Here is a 19,379-nt window from a genome sequence, read left to right as displayed (position 1 = left end):
AGGCCAAGGAGCAAGCTCTTGTTCGGTTTACATATGCTGCCATTAGCACTGCTCTTTTGTCTGTATTCAGCACATTTTTTCACTGCCCCTCACATTATCTTGTCAATCTTCTGCTCCCATCAGCATTTACTATCCTTCCCAGAGTTTTTAGCACTTAATTCTCATTTCTCTGCCACAATCTTTATCTCAATTATGTCATGGCCTTTAAGTTACAATTCATTTATGTTGCTACAAAGTTTGTGTCAGGCTCTGCAAATGGGCACTTTTTGTCTAATGAAAGATGCAGGGTTTCACCCTGTCCCTTTTTCTTGCTGAAGGGCTGTTTGGCAGCTGGGAACGTCTGTGACTTATTCTGGCAGTTGGCTGAATGGAACATCTGATGTCAAAAAGTCATGCAAAGACAGACTTTAAACATGTCCTGAGGTACCATCTCAGTTTAGTTTGTGACTTTGAAACAAAGAAGAGAAGCAGCAAAGGAATTTAGATCTGTCTTCATATGAACACTCAACATTTGTGATGTTGGAGAACTCAGGAGCTGTTCAAGTTCTTGTTCTGGCAAAAGTAATTGTCTCAAGAGGTAAATCCAGTTGTTTTCATTATATAATTCCCTGATCTAAAAACAAACAAAAAAATATGTGGTTATTCTGACACAGCAGTTCCCTACACAAATTTTCAAGAGGAACCACATCCCACCAACAAAGCACTCCATCGTACTCTGCTCTGAAGGGCAGGCAGCTTCTCTACACAGTTCGCTCCTGTAGATTAAACAGCCTTTCAACTCAATTCTGAAGAGAACCAGGTTTTCACTACCCCCTATTATTGAAAAGTGCCAGTAATTAGAAAACAAAATACATCTGTGTGCTGTGCTTTTTAAATTAAGCTGAGTGTGCTATTTCAGTGATACTGAAAGCAAACACTTACTGGGAACAAAGCAAATGAGAACCTACTACTCAGGAAAATTCTCAAGCCAGTTTGTCTCTGAAGAGTAAACCAAAGAGCAAGGGTTTTTAGCAAAGCCTTCAGCAAGAAGGCTTGCACAGCATGCACAGCAGCTGTTTCAAGGAACACAGAGCAACAATGAGCGAGTGGTAAAGGGTAACAGGAGTTCAGCATCCCTGCAGAAGACATGGGTTTGGGTGTTCACAATTCTTTGGTACTTTCATGATTTGCAGCCTCAAGGCCACAGCCACACAAAGAGTCTAAGGGATCAAAGAGATCTAGGAACACATCTATCCTCAGCCAAAAGCCTCAAGTTAAGACTCTGCAGAGAGCAACGGAGACCTAAGAAGAAAATTAGTGTCTGTTTTATCATAACCCAGCTCATCAGGCTCTGGAGGAGGATGAAGATCTACCTTCTTCCTTCACACAAGGTCTGAACAATCTGTACCTTGGTATTTACTGAGGTAGGTAACAGGTCACAGATGTGCACCTTTTTTCCAGCTGGCCCCCAACTAAAACAATTCACCTTTTTTATATTCTGACCACAAGCAAACTGACCCACACTGAAAGCCCCAGCGGTAGGAAGGCAAAATTTTAGTAAATATGTATGAAACTCTCCAGATCTGGGTGTGTGTATTACATACTCTGTAATAGGTTCAGGGTTTTTTAAATTCATGCTTTGAGAAAGAAATTTTAAATCTACTGACCTGTACTGCTCAGTTTATGATACCTTGGCCTCCAGGACAAGCCTCAGGTCGTTGTGAGGAGGAAAGTTCCACTTCTATTAACTCTTCCTGTGTCTAATTAGAGAAGGTGGTCTCAGCAAACTGTTCATAGCTTTTCCAGCACTACCTTCTGCTGTAAGATTAGGGAAGATAATAACAATTTTTGGGGACATAGTTATGCTTCTTGGTCACTTATGAACAGTACAAGTTTATTGCCATGAATAGTTTGAAAAACTAGAAGGTGGTGAAATATCACGTTAGGTCAAGAAGGAGGAGACACCTTGTCGCTGAGGTGTCCACTGAGGCTGTCCATGACACCAGCCCAGGGAAGAGGCTGCAGGGATCACATCAGCCACAGGTTCAGAGTGCTGCACTTCCTGCAATACAATATGCACGTATGAAATACATTTGGTATTTTATTAAGTAAACAACGCAATTATCAGTGCACATTTTAAGCAGCAAAAAGAAAAGAAGCACCTCAGACTTTCATACCGTAACAAAAGTTCTGTGGAAGCTGCATTTTATTTGAAAATCCACCCATTTTTGCTAACATACATTTTAATATTTTAAACAAAAATAGAATCTGCAGAGACAATGCAGCAAGTATGCTTAATTCATGTACAGAATTGCTTTCGTATCATTGACTATCCTTCTGAAGGCCCCACTCCACCCAAAAGTTATGGTGTATTTACACAAAGCACCGATCAACAGCGCTACTTGAATTCCTCGTGAACTAAATACCCACTAGACATATGTAAGGAAGCTACTTCCCCTTTTTCACTTTTAAAAGGTACATGATCATGAATGAGCCCAATGAAAAGGCTTTCCCCCCCAACACACAACACCTCAATTTATTTTTTTTTTACAGAAAAGAAGGAAAGTCTTAAAAATGAAAGCAATTCCTCACATTCATCTTGGAAAGGCCTTATAATGTCAAATGTAAAAATAATGACATGCCAAGCACAAAGCAATAAAGTTCCTTCCCAATGCACTAATGCTGAATTAAAAATGTAGTGCTTCTTCTAGTCAGTTAACTGTTCCCTTGCAAAATCCTAGGCACAGAATTGACTATAAGGATTAATGCGTTTTACAGCTCTTCCCTAATTCCCATATATACTGAGAATTCATTAGATTCAGACCTTTAAAATATTTAGTGCTCTGTATGTCAGCTGAAAAGCATTCTGAATCAGATTCATTCTTTGTGGATAAAAATCAGACATACTGTATACATCCATACTCATTTTCATAAGGAGTTTTTTTTTGATACAATATTAATGTTAAATTGATAATCATAAATAAATACAAACAATAATACATAAGGAATGTCTACTGCAAACTGAATATATAATTTTTAAAAAAAGTTAATTTCCATTACTGCTGTGCCTACATTTGTGAGGATTGAAAAGGTAACTGCAGAATTAAGAGTTAGGATTCGACCCTCCCCTGCCCAGAGTCTTGTTTTGAGTTACGGTAAAGGACACATCTCCAATCCAGACAGCATTTCCAAACACCAATATCAATTTCCAGAATAAAGGCTTCTCTGCGTACGTTACCAATTAAGGATATTATTAGAAGCTGAGAGTATTGACGTGTTAGTCACCAGGACACAAATAAGTCCTGGTCTTAATTCATGGCAATTCTTGGCTTTGTGTTGTGTACTGATGTCTTCTTATGGAGGTGTCCCAGCTTCCTTCATTGGTCTTCATATTTCACTGCATCACTTAATGGAAGAGGAGAGTTTGAGGGACTGAAGTTCATTTTTTTCCTGGAAGTGGGAGTTTACTGCTGAGCACATCTTTTTGGAAACGTTCCTTTCTCTTCCATCTAACACAGTTACATAAACTGAATCTGGAAAGATGAAAAACCCTGGGGTTAACATGAAACAGAAGTAGGACTTCACTCTAAACCTTTTTTCTTCAAAAATTTCCATTCTTCTGATGCCCAAGCTACCCCATGATCTGAAGTTTTGAACAGAAATAAAATATTTTTAAAAAATCAGGGCCAGGAAACAACCAAAAGACATCAGGATGTTCTTCCAACGACACCAGCCTTTGGAATATCTCTGCATTAAAAATAAAACCCACCTAGTTATCCATCCAATATTGTCAACAGCGGCAGCATAACACAGACCAACACCACTATGAAGAGAACTCAGGGTCATTTTTCATGTTGAACCAGAGAAGTGCACAAAGAAAAGCAGCTGCTGTGTGCAATAAGCCTACTCTCTCTTTATACTACAAATTCTCAAATTTCTTTTTCATGTTTTCACTCATTTTACTATTTAATTCCCACCTGCCCCTGACTGGTCAAAACCAACAACTCCTCCACTGCACCTCTGTACCAAAATGGATCCCTGGCACATGTGAAACAAGCACCTCCTCCTGCATGAAGGGAACTCTGGCCAAGCCACGGGGAAGCGCACGAGCACCCTGCCAGCAGCACTCGGGGCTCTGCTGCTAACGGGGAACTCTGAACATTTTCCTGATGAGATGATAAATACCAGGTAGCACCAGTTCCTTCTCCCTAACTGCAGCAAGTACCACATGAGCTGGTTCTATTTCCAATGGACTGAGGCAAAACCACTCAATCAGCCTGTAAACTGCTGAAGTTAAACACAAAGAGTTTCCAAGTCACTTCCACAGTGCTTCCAACTCAACAAGATTTGGTTTTATTTCCTTCAGAAACAGTTCTAGCCATGTTAATAAAACTTGAATTAGAACTTTTTTGTTTCATATCACAAACACCAGCATCTCCCCAGAATAATGGACAATACCTAAGTTGTTCTACAAGAAATCCTGGAGAGAGAGCTCTGCAAAGGGATCCTTTCCTGAGGCTCTGTGAGGACTCTGACTGGAAGGGCTGGATGCTGCAGACAGCTAGTAAGAAAGACGACAGAGAAAGGGAAAGAAAAAGAAAACAAGGTCTCAGAATGACAGAATATGAAAGCTAAACGTGTAATGAAAGGACAAGGGGAGGTTAAGAGGCACACTTGGCAGAAGTCAACTATTAAAATAAGCTGTTTGGTCATATGGAAAACAAAGCCTCTTCAATGGTTGGTGTAATGTAGAAACAAGCTGGACATGACCCTCCAGAAAGGAAACACCAGTGGCATATGCCAAACGAGCAGATACACACTTTCACAGCAGTTTTCTTCAAAGGAAGATACAAAACATTCAGCCTGACTTCTGTGAAACAAGTTAGTCCTCTCCCTGCTTTACTGGGAAAACTACAGCCTGGCAGGGAGAGATGATGCTGGGGTCTGGCCAGAGCATGGCAACTTTCCAGATGGTTTCTCCAGAAGGAATAGCTCTCAGCATCTTTTCTTGTCAAAATAGGATGCATATAAAAAGAGGCTGGATAGCAGAGAATAGTTAATTCTCAATTTGGGACCTAGAAGGAGAACAAGAGATATATTCTGTGAATAGGAGAAAAAAGAAAAAAAAAAGAAAAAAAGATGAGAGTTTCAACTGCTACTGTGGCCGTTTTAGGTGAGAAGTGAAGACTGTGACTGATAGTCTGTACACTCATAAAAATTGCATCCTACAGTCACGTACCTAAAGCAGCACACCACAAACTCAGTCATATAAAGCACATAACTTAAAGGTGGGTAATATTGGCATTCCAACTGCTGCTGCTGGGAAAGACCAATAATCTGCAGACTGTACTTGCAGGAGTATCTACTATTTGTCGATTTATTTTTCCTTCTGTGTTGGCATTTTTCCTAACAAAAAAGAAAATGGTGTTTTATTAAATCCTATTTGCCTTCCCCCTGGGTAGAACATGCATGTTTCTGCACTTATAAATGAAAGTCAGCATCCTCCAATTTGGGTTCCTCACTGGAACAGTTTGTTCAGAACTGAGTCACTTGCACTCCATGCCCATGACAAAAAACATTGCATGAAGACCTTTTCCTTTGGAAATGCCAGGCACCTGCCAACCTACACATGACAGGAAATCTGCTTATGGGAATTGCTTGCACAAGTGCTCAAAGTGTAAATATTGCCATTGCACATTTAAATTTTTCACATGAACGTCTATTTTGGAAACCATATGAGAAGGAGGACTTCCTTCAGGATCAGTACATACTTAATCTGCATTGGAATCTTCATCTCCTCCTGAAACCCCACTCCCAATGGGGCATTCAGATCCAATAAAAAAATTTATTTATTCACCATAAATAAATTATGCAAAAGTCATGAGACAGAATGGGAAATGCTTGAGAAGCAATTTCAGGATGTCAGAATTTCCCCTCTTAAACTTGGTTCTTTCCTTTGGGAAGCCATAGACAGACTAGTGATATGGTCCAACAGAGTCCTAACTTCAGCAAGGAATGCCTGCTGCCACTTGATTTCAGGAAACATTCTTCCTCTTCATGGTCAAATGCCTTGAAGTCACAGAGATTTCTATCAAACTGAGCTGGCAAATCTCCAGCCCATATCAAGTCCAAAGTAACATCCCAGTTTGAAAGCAGTGTGGAAGACTGGTAGGTTTGGGCCAGTTGTGCAACATCAGCACATAACCAAACACAGGGGAAATTTCAGGAAGCCTGTTCAAGTTAAAATCTGAGGAAAAAACCTGATAATGCTATTACCTAGATGCCATAATTAAATTCAGCCAGGACTTGCAGTAAATATGCATTTTAACAAAATTCCTCTAATTATTAAAAAGGAGACCTAAAAAAAATGCATGGGAAGTATAGTTAGACAGTTTCCTACATTGCACCTCTCCAGATTACTCCAGTTTATAAATAGATCTGAAAGCAAGGACCACTCCTAACAGGTTCTAAGGAGAAGCATTTAAAACAACACTGCTGGCCATCAGTTTCTCTGGAGCTGACCTAACTGGAGCTGTGGATGTAGTGCCCCTGCTGCCCAGAGCTGGTGTGATGTGAAATGCACTGCACCACACTGCTCAGACAGCTTGGTCTCACCTCCAGCACCAGCGGCCTCCAACAAAGACAAACCTCCCTGGAGTCACACCTAAGAACCCATCCATAAGCGAGCATTGGGCTGACTGCCACCATTAGCTACATTCTGGTTACCCATGAAACGAGTCTGTCACGCTGTTTTACCATATATTTTAGGGGTAATGTGCCAAAGCAAGCATCTTTAAGGTCTACTTTCTGGCATAAGTCTGTCCTGAACTTTCTACCCTGTTCTTACAGTTTCAAACACCCCTCAAACCCCCCTCCCCTACACCCAGCCAAAAACCAACCACAAAACAGATCCACCAAACCAACTTACTCATTCACACACTTACCTATTCTCCATCACCCAGGTGATCACTCCTGCTACTTGCCATGTACAATTGGCTGTGTTACAATTTACATAGATGTTGGCAGTGGGTGGAGTGATTTCTTTATTCTTATTTAAATCTTAAATTTTGCACTACCCATCTGCTTCCCCCTCCTAAGGTTATGTCCCTCTGGGGGACATCACACCAGAACATGTGACATGTGAAGGCACACCGATTTGTCCTAATTGTACCATTTTATGGTACAACATAAAATGTGTGGCCAACACACAACACTGTTGTTGGTTTAACAGCCACTGGGATACTCAGGCCTTGTGATGGGCAGACACTCCAGCCCCTGTACATCAGTCAAATCTGGCTTGTCTGGGACATTTGGCATTTGCTGTACTGTATCACATCTGCCATCCCTCTGCTTGAAGCACTGATTGAGCCTGCCCCCTCCTCAGACACACACACACCCTTCCCCCCTCACCAGCTACAATGTCATCAAACAACTCCAACCATTCTCACTGCTCTGGGTAGCACAATGTAAGAAGTTGCAGTGGGTAATGCCCACTATTTTATCATGATGAAAACTTATTTTCTTTCTCAGGTGGGAAATACTGCAAGATAAATATTTTCAAAGAAAAATTACACACCTTTCAAAACTATAAATGCCTTCTGTGCTCAGATTTCCAAAGAAGCTACTGTTCTAGTTTCATTCTCAATTATTTCAAATTATTTTGTCTTTAAAAACCAAACTACCTTTGCTTTTGACTGCAACAATTAGGAAAAAAGTTGCGAGCATATAAAGAGAACACTTGGAAGAGAAGAAAAAGAGGTTTGTCTAGGGATAGAAAAAATTTATTAAGACTAATCCCTGAGAATATCAAGTTATGAACCACAGTTTCATTTATATGGAAACTGCATAACATTAACATGCCTATTTTCCCAGTGTGTTTTCAACTCACTACAACTTGGCAATAAAATTTTTGGCAACAACTTCATCTGTCATCATGCTTTTAAATACCTTTAGCTTTCTTTATTGTAGACAACAGCCAAGATCTATCAGAAGACCAGAGGTGATATAATCTGGTGCTTCAAATTAAATATGAAAAACAGTTTCGTTTTGGCAAGTGATGACGCCATGGACAAAACCAGTATTAGAATAATGGTGTTTACAGTGATCCATGTGGGCAGTTTCAGCTGTGTGCCTTTCAGATAACCACTATTTATTCTTTAAGATTTGTTTACTGACCCCAAGAACACATGTTTCTGTTTCTTTTACTTTCCTTTTTCTATTTCTGGCACAATGAAAGCATTAACTAAACTTAAAGTGCAAAATATGCTCTCAGACGAGCCTCAAGACTCAGCACACAGTAAATTCAGTGTGATAAAAGTGCAATTCCCCTCCGTGGCTATACATTAATAAACTCTGCTGTGTATGGGGAAGCTCTCACATGCAGCCCTTGTTTCATTTAATATGCTTAACTGACATCAGGCTTCTGAAAACTTGACACCTTCCAGCAACAAAGACTGTGTGTCTCAGGGAAAACCTTCTTGGTCACAGCAAATGCTGACTCAAAGGGTGTGTATTCAATTAAATTAATTCTCACAGGAGCCAAACATTGTCAGGTAAGAGAATAAATATAGCTCCACACACCTCACTTGTGACTAATTCCTCTTTCTCCTGTTCTGACAGCCAGCTGGGATTCAACCTAGGCCACACCCTGCAATGTCAAATGAAGCAGAAAGGGTCACTGAGCTATTCAGACCCATCTACCTGTTCATAACTGAATCAGGTGGGTAGGCAGGTTTGTTTTTTTTTTTAAGGATCATTTCAATTTTCTTTTAATGTAGAGAAAACTCCTATCCTTGAGGATCCTTTTACTTGGTCAATATTTAAAAACTGTCATAAACACTATTTGTCCTCCTGAAATGGTATAAAATCCATGTGAAAAATACCAAATCACTTATGTGACAGTGAAGGTGCAAAGCCGGTCTCAGAAGTCTAAGACAAAGCCAGTTGAGAACTGCTAAAGATTTATTTCTAGCTAAAGCAATCTAACAGCATCTCTTCCAGATAAGGCATTTAAAAGAGATATTTAGAAAAAAAAACCCTATTCATAAGGCTGTATTTTGAAGAAGACAATGGGCATACAGCCCACTGGGAGCACACAGCAGAACCCTTCTCATAAAAGGAGCAGACTGAGGCATTGGAAAATGCTTGAGGCTCTTTTTAGTTCCAGCTTGCTGCTGAATTCTCTTCCCTCCACAGTCTAGTCCCAAACACTGCAGTTACACCAACCTATACCTATGTGAAGTCATACATGAATGCTTTTAAACATTCACCTATAGAAACAGAGCTCTTTATATTAAGATCAAAATACAGGCACAATATATTTCATTTTTCTAATAGAAGGTCTGATGTGCAGAGTGAACTTTGAAAAAGAGACATGTGATAGGTGAGTAAAACTACACTCAATCCTGGAGCTTCGGTCTGCCAGTTAAACTTGGCTCTGCCTCTAACTGCAGTTCACAAATACAAAGTCTTAAAGATATCAGAATTTTCCAAAAATAGTATGAAGGTGGTCAGGGTTATCCATCCCCTCTTCCTCCTACTTTTTAAAATGTTTTTCTTACCATAAAAAAAACCCTCTCTTAAGATGCCTATTGGGTTATACAAGTGAGTTCAGACAGAAATTTCCCAGTGACAGATATTTGTAAAACAGTAAAACAAATCAATAACAGGTATGCATTTAAGTCCAGTTAGTTCAGAGTGGCCCTTTGGCACACTCATTCCAGCAGGTTAGGTAATCAATCTGGACACAACACATCCTGAGAAACAGGTAACCAGGGGATTTAAGGAACACTCCACCTAAGGTAGCACTTAATAGGGAAAGGCCAGGTAGATCAGTATTGCTATTGCGCATCTTCACTGTGCTGCAAATGCCGTTTCCTGCAAAACCATGGAGGAACACAAAGCCCACTGGAGACTACCATGGTTAAAACCAGATGGACGTGCCATGTGCCTCCCACTGAGGTGGTCAGGACCAACAATGGGGTGGTGGGTTGAGTTTTCACCAAGTTTGATGCCACAATTCTTTCAAACCCACCTAATCCAGTCATGGGCATAAAAGGCTACACACACTCTGTCTGGCCCCTACAAAATGCTGTAATACAAGCACACACCTTGCACCTTGGGTACTTTATAATCTAATACTTTCAAATGTAACAGGGAAAAGAACAGTGACACATATACTCAGGAAAAAGCTGTAATAGCCAATCTCACATAAACACACTCAGAGTAAAGCAGCACGGAATATGACTTTGGGGAAAAAGCTCATCTTCAGCAAAGGGCACAGACATCAGCTTTTGCTATTCTTTGTCATTGTCACATTCCCAGAAAAACAATGCCTGAAAAATACCTATCCTCTTTGGTTCAGTAACACAAACTTGCTGCTGTCAACATGGATACAAGCGGATAGGAAGCAAGCCTTCCATGAACTTTCCATGAACTTGTGCAGTAATTTGCCCAAGACAAATAAGAGATATTAATTAAATCTATGTATAAAATTAACATATTTAATATATTTCTAAAGAAACTGTGTAATTCATTCCCAGCACCAACAATTTGAATATACACACCTGTGCTCCTGGTACAGGGCCAAAGGGGTTTGGTGGTCTCATGACTGGCTGACTGTATATCAAAGTTGGCTGGGTCATTACTGGTATGCCTCCCATCTGTGATGGCTGAAAAAAACCAGACAGCATCAAATCACACACAGCATTAATACATTTCAAGTCTCTAAGGAGATAAAGGAAAATGGCAAATGGGTGAAAAGTCTTGGTCATATTTGAGATATGCAACCATGTGAGATCCTTCTACAATATTCTGCAAATAAAGGTTACTGGAAAGGAACATTAGAACCTTTCCAAGCAATTTTTCTCAGTAACAACTGAGCCTATTCAATCTCTTGCTGCAAAGATCTGAAGCACTAAAACACTTGTTAGACAAGTGTTTGTGCTGCTCCTTCTGCTCCCCAATGTGAGGTCTGACAGCACCTCCCTGACTGCCTCTGACAGCACAAGCACAGTTTTGGAGACAGCAGTGCAGTGCTGACAGAGCTCTGGACAAAACTGAAAACTGAGAGCTGTACATGCAATTAATGTCAAGTAATTATGCAATCAGAGTCAAAGTGTAACCAACACTCCAGCTGAGCCAAATTAGAAGTTTAATGGATATTAATGGTCTTACAAGTCAGGTTATATTTAACACAGATGCCCATCTCTGGCACTGCTTTTGGCATTCCCCTCAGGCTTGGGTTGACAGCCAGCAGCAGTCCTACTGAAGCAATCCCCACACCAAGCAGCTTTTCCCTGACTAATCCTGGTGGTGGTGGTACTCTTCCTATCATGCCTACCAGCTGTTTGGGCAATCACAGGGTGAACCCATTCAATAAACTGACCCTAATGAAAATGCCCTATAAAAAATATAGGAACAACTGAACAACTGCTGGCCCAAGATGGAGGAAACAGCAGCCAGGGAATGCCCAGGCACAGTGCTACAGCACTAAACAACCTGCCTGTCCCAGCAAGCTCGCAACAAATGGGAACATAAGGGAAAAGCCTGCACTTAGACAGGACCATCCTCAGAACTCTGGTCCTCACTATTGCTTTTATGAAAAACTAAAATGTTTAACAGCAAGGGCTGTATATTGAGTCAACATTTCAGAGATTCCTGATGGTAAATGTCCTGAGTACAGTCTGAATGAGCCAGGGCAATTTCAGGATGTGCTATGGAGCCCACTGGTCATTCTGTAATGGCCCACCTCACCCACCTGCTCGGATACTGGATATGTTTGAACAAGCAGCAGCAACTCAGGGTAATAGAGTTCTGTCTCCTTAACTCCAGTTTCTATTTCACATTGGCATTTAAACCCCACAATTAAACATAACACAACAACGTAACATAACAAGCAAGATTACTTCTCGTACATGTTGCCTTCCCCTGCTGCTGACTCAAAATAACCATGAAAATGCTGCTGGTACCATAGGAGCAAAGTTGTGTAGATCAAGTTTGAATCCATACTGATGTTAGTTTAAGCATAACAGCTTTGACCAAGAACATGGGAGTTCATGGATAGGTAATAGGGAATATGATGATATATGATACTCTCCCAAGAGGCCCTCAAAAATACAGTTGGACACTTCTGCAGTTCACTTACTGAGTGTATATAAGTTATAAATCATTAAACTAATTTGGTTATATGATGAAAGTTTTAAATTTTTTGTTTCCTTTAATCTGTGAGCATTTAATAGAATAACTGCTTGAAGGAAGTTTTCTTGCCTTTTTTCACCCAGGAAATCTGTGCTGAATCAAAATCATACTAAAAAGAGCTAAGGCATATAACTTCAGAAATATTTTAAAATTTAAGGTAAGAACAAAAATTTGCAAAGTAAAAAGCAGGAAGGTCAGGTTGATGTCAAAAGCCTTGAGGCGCTGGTGTGTCACCAAGAGATCCAACTCTCAACTGAAACCACACCATATTGCAGTGTCACAAACTTGCACTTCTGTAGCATTAATCATCACAGATTTTTGCTCCCAAACCTCAGCAGAAGGTATTTAAGGAAGGCTTCACTTCACCAAGAAAACATTTCTGTTCTGAAAGCAGATTCTTATATTGATGCAATAAACTTACTTCTATGCTAAACTTATTTCCATGCCAATAAGGACCACCAAGAACAGACACTGTGTAATTTTCATAGAATCACAGACTGGTTTGAGTTGGAAGGGACCTTAAACATGTTCTAGTTCCATTTTAAGAAGTTTATGAATAAAACAAGTGAAGTAAGGAAGGGTAGACTGAAGTTCAGACAAACAGCATGTAAGTGGTTCACAAAACCAGAAGTTAATAACTTGGTGAGGAATAAATGAATGGGAGTTGAAATTCAGTCTTCAGTAGAGTAGTTCAGGAAAACAAGAACTACCAAACTATAAGCAATCAAACAACATACAGCATGTGCCTGGTTGGAGCTGTAGGAATTCCACTCACCATCACATAGCCCATCATTCCTGTTGGCGTTGTGGCAGGATAGGCCATTACAGGGGGCGCCTGGTGTGAGAAACAGTGGTGAACTGAGAGGAGAAGGGATCAGCTGCATACTCTAACACACTGCTTTCTAAGGATCACCTGCAGCACTCAGCTTATTATGAACATAGCAAAGAATAAGTAGGATTTGCAGTCTGGTGTTAAAAGTGCATCCTAATTATTTCAGATGGAGTACAATACCTAAACTAAAGTTTATGGGCCATCTTGGCAAATCTCTAATAATGTATTTGCTTTTATCATGTTAGGATTCTGGCTGTTGAACTAAACTGCAAGTACCGCTCTCTCAACATCCTGTTTAGAGAACACAGTACAAGACTCAGAGAAGTTTGAGAGAAAATATTTATGAAACAGAAGCACATTTTTAATCCTATGTAGGATATACTTATATTTCAGTATCAACAGTAATGGTACACAAGAAGTCTTAAGAGAGAATCTGAAAAACCAAAAGACCAAATTACCATTGCTTCTGCTGACACTTAGAGGGAATTCTCTTTAGCCAGTCCCTTATGAGGATTCTCCAAGCAGGCTTTGATATAAATTAGACTCTCACAGGAATAGCCAGTTTGCATTCCCTCTCCCTCACTCACTCCATTCACTGCATTTGAACTTGCTAAAAGTCCTCTTAGTACTTGGCAGATACATTTATTACCCTGATGTGCTTACTGTAGTTTTATGAAGGTACAGCACCACTGCTGTCAAAACTGGGGTGAACTTTTGTTTTGTAAACAGCTTGGCAATATTTAGGTAGAAAACCAGCTGATAACTCTTAGAAATTTAAATAAAGATAGTTAATCTCTTAGCCATATTCTTTATTCTACAGTTTACTATCTGCTTTCTAAATTAGTATTAACTATTTTAAGGACAAAAAAGTTGGATTTTTTTTCAGACTAAACTGGTGCTTACAGGTATTTAGATAAGTTGCTGTCTATCCACTCCAGCTCCTGTTAGTCTACCCTCTTAGAATAAAAATTTTCATATTTTTGCTGTGGGGATTTCTATTCAAGACAAACACCATAAGCATCTCTTGGTACACAGACATTACTGCTACAGAAAAGAGGCAAATCATAAACCATTAATGATACTGGATTAATTAAAGCAGATAAATTGTTTCATCAGGAATAGGGCATCAGGAAAGCTGCTTCTGAATTCAGTTCTAAGGTATCAGCTGCTTTTTTTAATATAGTAGAGCCAGTGCAACTGGAATTTCAATTGTCATGAGAACAGATAGAAAATCATCTGGACAGCATATTTGCAATATATTTCACACAGCAGGCAAAGCTATCCTGAAAATTACAGGTTTTTGGTTTTTTTTTTGTTTTGCTTGTGTACACACACCTACACAAACATGCTGAATAAATTTACTGTTGAGTGCTAAAATATGGACCTACCACCCTTTAGTTACAGTTACCCTGGAATTAAAACAAAGTACAGGGAAAGACCAATATTACTGTTGACATAAAGAAAAAAGTCCTTTGAAATGAAAGCCTGCCTTCTTCAGACAGCAAGCACAGGTTAATTCTTGCCCTCTGTAAACTATCTGCATTAATTTTCTTTCTTCAGATGAGTATTCATGACATATTGGTCTCTCCCCACTTAAAAAAAAATTAAAAATCAAAATCTACCATAAATGTGGATCAAGTGCCATGTATAACAGAAGCCTGTGAGGTTTCATGCAGTTATTCAAACACAATATTTTTATCTTCATTCAGAATCCACCAAATGCATTAAAGGCAGCACAGACACACACCCCAGCTCTCTGGCAGCAGATGGTACAGTTTAAAGCAAGGAAAAATAATCTTGGTATTTCCCATGCCATCATTCGATTCAAGAGCCTGCACACCACCTATGAAGTTTGTGTATGCTAGGAAAAGCTCAATTTTTGGCACACCAAAGATTTTCAAATGAGAAATGTGTAAATAGCAAGGAGGTTATGAGATTCTGCAACAGCAGTGGTTAATATCAGCATGCCAGTCGATTGCAAAAAGGCTGTGGGTTGTTTCACTTACGTATTGTGGAAAATGCATGCCATTCTGTATTTCCCAGGGAGAACAATTACATAATGCAATAACACTGGATTAGAAGCAAATACTTACACAACAGAATATACACAGATAGCATTTTAGTTCACAAATACATTAAATGTTTACTCCAACACATTCTTGTAATTCAAGTCATTCACTGAGACAACACACCTGTGATACTGTCTTTGGTATTAGGTTTGGCATTGGTTTGCATAGTCCATTTATTTGGTATATGCCTTTTTCATCAAAGACTTTCAAAAGCATATTTATTTAGCAAGCTGCAGCAACTCCACAATAAATGGACCAGCAGAGGAAAATAAAGCTTTTTTTTTCCCCTCACATTATTTCTTTTTCAAGTTTTTTATGTTTATAGAACAGTTTCACAAGAAGTGTCTCAACAGTATCTTTCAGTAATAAAAGCTGTTAATTGTAATGACTTATCATCACAAGATGTAGATATAAGACATGAGTTATTAAACAGATTCAAGCACACAGGTAAACTCAAACCACCAGTCATTAACGCAGGTAAGTAGTTACAATTTCTTCAATATCTACACATCCTCCAGTAAGATCCACAAACATATTTCTCCCCTAAATAAATGTAGTGAGTTGATAGGGGATGCCTGGTAGGGAAGAGACAGCAGATCCAGGGAGACAAGTTCTGTCTTTCCAAATCCACAATGCTGCATTACTGCACTGTAGATTCAACCTCCCCCAGTCAGAATCAGATGCAATAAATCTGATGGGGCTGTTTGTTACCTGCTCTGTCCATGTACAGCTCTCCAGGTCATTGGTGAAAGGGTGAGTACGATTCACATGCAAAAATGTTCTGTGAATGTTGTGAAAACTACTTCTGTAAAGCCTTAACATGTAATTAAAAGCCCTCCCCCTACAGTGATACCCCAAAATCCTTGCCAATACTACCTGTTAAAATAGACATGAACTTGCTCATCAAAACTGACATGGATTAAAAGCAAGTGCACACACCAGGCCAGGAAAGCAGTAGTTATGTACATTAATAAAGCTGTAGCCACAGACACCTCTGCAAGTATCATGGGGCCAGTTCCCACCCCCAGAGCAGGCCAAGTTACAATGTAATGATGTAAGTGCATCTGTAAGTGCACCCAAAGGACACTTTCACACTTAACTTTTCTAGACTGCCAAATGCCTCCTCACTCCTTGGGATTCCAAGTTTTATGTCATAAACTCATAGAATGCTTTGCGTTGGAAAGTACTTTGATGGTGACCTAGTTTGAACCCCTCTGCTATGGACCCGGACACCTTCCACTAAACCAGGCTGCTCAAAGCCCCAGCCAGCCTGGCCTTGAACACTTCCAGGGACTGGGGCTTTCACAGCTTCTCTGGGAAACCTCTGCCAGTGCCTCAACACCTTCACAGTAAAGAATTTCTTCCTCGTATCTAATCTAAACCTGACCTCTGTCAGTTCACAGCCACTGCGCCTTGTCCTGTCTCAATAGGCACTTGAAAAGTCCATTGAGTGAAACCCAGAAAGCCCTACCTCCCAAGAGAGAGGCTGCTCAAACCCTACTGAAGTTGGTGCTAAACCTGCACATCATATCACAAACTGTTTACTAGAATCACACAGCCAGGAAAAACAAATCCCAGTAGCACACAGCTCCAGCTGACCACTTCTTCAATTTTCTATTACCCTTTTACTGCAACTATAGACCAGTTTCAAATTCATCCATTATAAATCACCCTGCAGACCTAAATTGCAGGGAACTCACTATTTTAAAATGAGCATTTGCTTACCAACGTTGGAGCGTTCCACGCAGTTGTAGGTGCAATCTTGGGTTGCCAGTTGGAACCACCTGTTAGTTTCTTTTCACCTGGCTGAGTCCAGTTTACATCACTTCAAATAAATTTTTTTAAAAATTGTTAGAAAACATTGGACTTCCTTAAAAAACAGGTAAACACCATTTCCACTTGGGAATGAGGCTTCTTTATTAATGAAGCTCATTTAGAAAAGGGGTTGATAAAAAATTTCGTGACAACATGTTTTAGCTCGGAAAAGAAAAGATGTTCAGCATGAGGCCCCTCAGCATCTCAATAAACTTGCTCAGAATAGGAAAGTTAGTATCTGACTCAGAGCAAGACATTTGAGTAAGATTTCAAGACAGCATATTAGTTTTCTGCATGATTTCAGAGTTGGCACAGATGGTCCCAATAAACTTGAAATTTGCCAATTCAATTTCATGGCTTTCCTGCTAGAGTCAATGTTCACTACCCTCAAATACACACACCCTTCTTCAGAATTCACTGGTCTAAAGGTCAGCCTCAAGACCGAGGTTGCAGTTTCATCATCTTGAAAACCGCTCTGCTCACCCTGAGGTTATACCAAGTATTTAAGGAGTGCTATGACTACCAGCAACAACTACAAAGAAACATTTTGATCGACTACTTTTTTTAATATACCTGAAGTCTGAAAGGAATCAGACAGGACACCTTGCCTGCTGCTAGCATTGTCACTGCCACTTAGTCTACAGTCACATTCCAATAGCTCTCAACAATTCATTACACCTTGTACAATCCCACGTGTGCTCTGAAGGCTAACATTATGTGTTGGTACGCACAGGTTTCAACATGCACATCCATGAAAATTTACTATAATGAAAATCCAAATGCTCAACTTCTGTTAAACATACTCACTTTTTAGTAGTTCCATTTCCAATGCCCAAATCTGTCACAAGGGAGAAAAAGAGACTACTGAAATTCTGTTTGTTTAAAAGAAATCACTAAGTATTTACATGTTAGTGGTTCCATACTTACTGCCTACAAGATTGGCTAAAGATGAATCCAGATCATCTGACACTAATTTATTAGGCGGTACTTTGGCAACTGGAAGACTCTGGTTTTGAGAGGCCACTGTTGGTTTTAGGAGACCACCTAGTTCATCAAAGCCTTGGAATGAGAAACATAAGTGATTTGAATCACAAGCCTCCCACAAATGTCACGACATTGAATTAGACAGCAAAGTCAGGACAATGGCTAAAATCCAAATTAACCTGATGATGCTACCCTATACAGGAAGGATAAAACTTATTATGCCTCTTGATAAAAAAGATATTTACTATGGAAATAAGATTTCAGTTCAGTGCTTTAACCTATGGGACAATTTTACATGGAATGGATTCATAGGGATTGTAAAGCAGTCAAAATGTAAAACAAAAAAACATAGAAAGTGTTTCAATCTTACAAAAACATCTACTTGCTTTTAGCAAATTAATGGCTTAGGAAAAAAAATATCTGATGTCAAGAATCTAATGCAAAAGATCAGAAAATACCTACTTTCCAGATACTCAAAAGAACAGAAAGAGCACTATGACTTCAATCCAAATTAACTGTATTGACTGATCATTTTCCAAAGCAATATTAATGTCAAAAGAGGAGGCAAAGCAGTGCCATAAACCATGTTGCAGATATATAAAATGAAGATGAAATTTTACCTCCTCCAACCACACTCTACAAATACAGACTTAATTTCAGCTCACAGCATATAAAAATGAAGGCTGTTCACTGTGTTAAGTTTTAATGCATAAAATATTTAAGTGAGGGAAATCAGTGTAAACATTTCAGCAGAGTGTAGAAATAACCTGTAAAGAAAAATTATTTGATTAATGCTGTTATTGACCTTTTAAAATCAGCTTTCTTTTCTTCATCTGAAACTCTGTTCCAGTAGTGTAAGTAAATACATATTAAGAGATTTATACCTCAAGACTAAAATAAATTAAGGGAAAGGAGATACGTTATTTATTTTAGCAAGTGTCTTACCACCAGAATCTGGGACAAGATTAGAAGATTTGTTTCCAAACACAGACTCAAAGTCAACATTAAGGCCAGCTGATGGCTGTGGTTGAGCAACAGGAGATGGAGTGAACCCTGTGGGAAAAAAAAGAAAGAAATTGTATGTTTTTATACAGCATTTCCCATAAATCCACCTTTATGCAAGACAAGTCAAATAAATATCTCAGCACTGCAGAAATACAAGAAATACCTCAAAAGTCCAGATTACACCCTGACACTGAGCAGTTTGTTTGGTCTTTATTCAAAGTTACTTGTCCAAAGAAAGATTTTGTTTAAAAAACTGAACAGACAGGCCATAAAAGACAGTCCTCTTGCAATTACTTCATCTCTGGACACCTTCCTTATTTTTTTACCATACAATATACCATTTACAATATAATTACTGAGGAAAAAGTCCCCATGCTTCTGCAGGAAAAGAAGCTGGCTAGTGTGGAATCTGTTTCAAGATTATTTGATTGAAGATTATTCCTCCGTGGTTTATATTAATCCAGCAAATTCTTTCAGATACAACTGGAGTAAGATCC

The 19,379-nt window shown here is 39.3% G+C and overlaps 1 protein-coding gene across 5 annotated transcripts in view; it reads right to left on the bottom strand.

The window, feature by feature from the left end:
• Positions 1-2,062: 2,062 nt before the first annotated feature.
• The window catches only part of PICALM (phosphatidylinositol binding clathrin assembly protein), a 66,269-nt gene continuing 48,952 nt past the window's right edge, over positions 2,063-19,379 (bottom strand). For 2 of the 5 annotated variants that reach the window (XM_066572321.1, XM_066572324.1), the window contains 9 exons: positions 18,823-18,930; positions 17,821-17,952; positions 17,701-17,731; positions 16,804-16,903; positions 15,016-15,039; positions 12,953-13,012; positions 10,545-10,649; positions 4,438-4,540; positions 2,063-3,512 (listed from right to left, as the gene is read on the bottom strand). In XM_066572321.1, coding sequence (XP_066428418.1) covers positions 4,448-4,540; positions 10,545-10,649; positions 12,953-13,012; positions 15,016-15,039; positions 16,804-16,903; positions 17,701-17,731; positions 17,821-17,952; positions 18,823-18,930 — 653 coding nt within the window. In that variant the 3' untranslated portion in view covers positions 2,063-3,512; positions 4,438-4,447. The remainder of the gene's footprint in view (positions 3,513-4,437; positions 4,541-10,544; positions 10,650-12,952; positions 13,013-15,015; positions 15,040-16,803; positions 16,904-17,700; positions 17,732-17,820; positions 17,953-18,822; positions 18,931-19,379) is intronic. The other 3 variants (XM_066572322.1, XM_066572325.1, XM_066572323.1) reach the window with 2 other exon arrangements.

Source organism: Molothrus aeneus, chromosome 2 (assembly GCF_037042795.1).
Source record: "Molothrus aeneus isolate 106 chromosome 2, BPBGC_Maene_1.0, whole genome shotgun sequence".
Classification (NCBI taxonomy): domain Eukaryota; kingdom Metazoa; phylum Chordata; class Aves; order Passeriformes; family Icteridae; genus Molothrus; species Molothrus aeneus.
The sequence above is the reverse complement of the archived record's forward strand: the minus strand, read 5'-3'. Positions and strand labels throughout refer to the sequence as shown.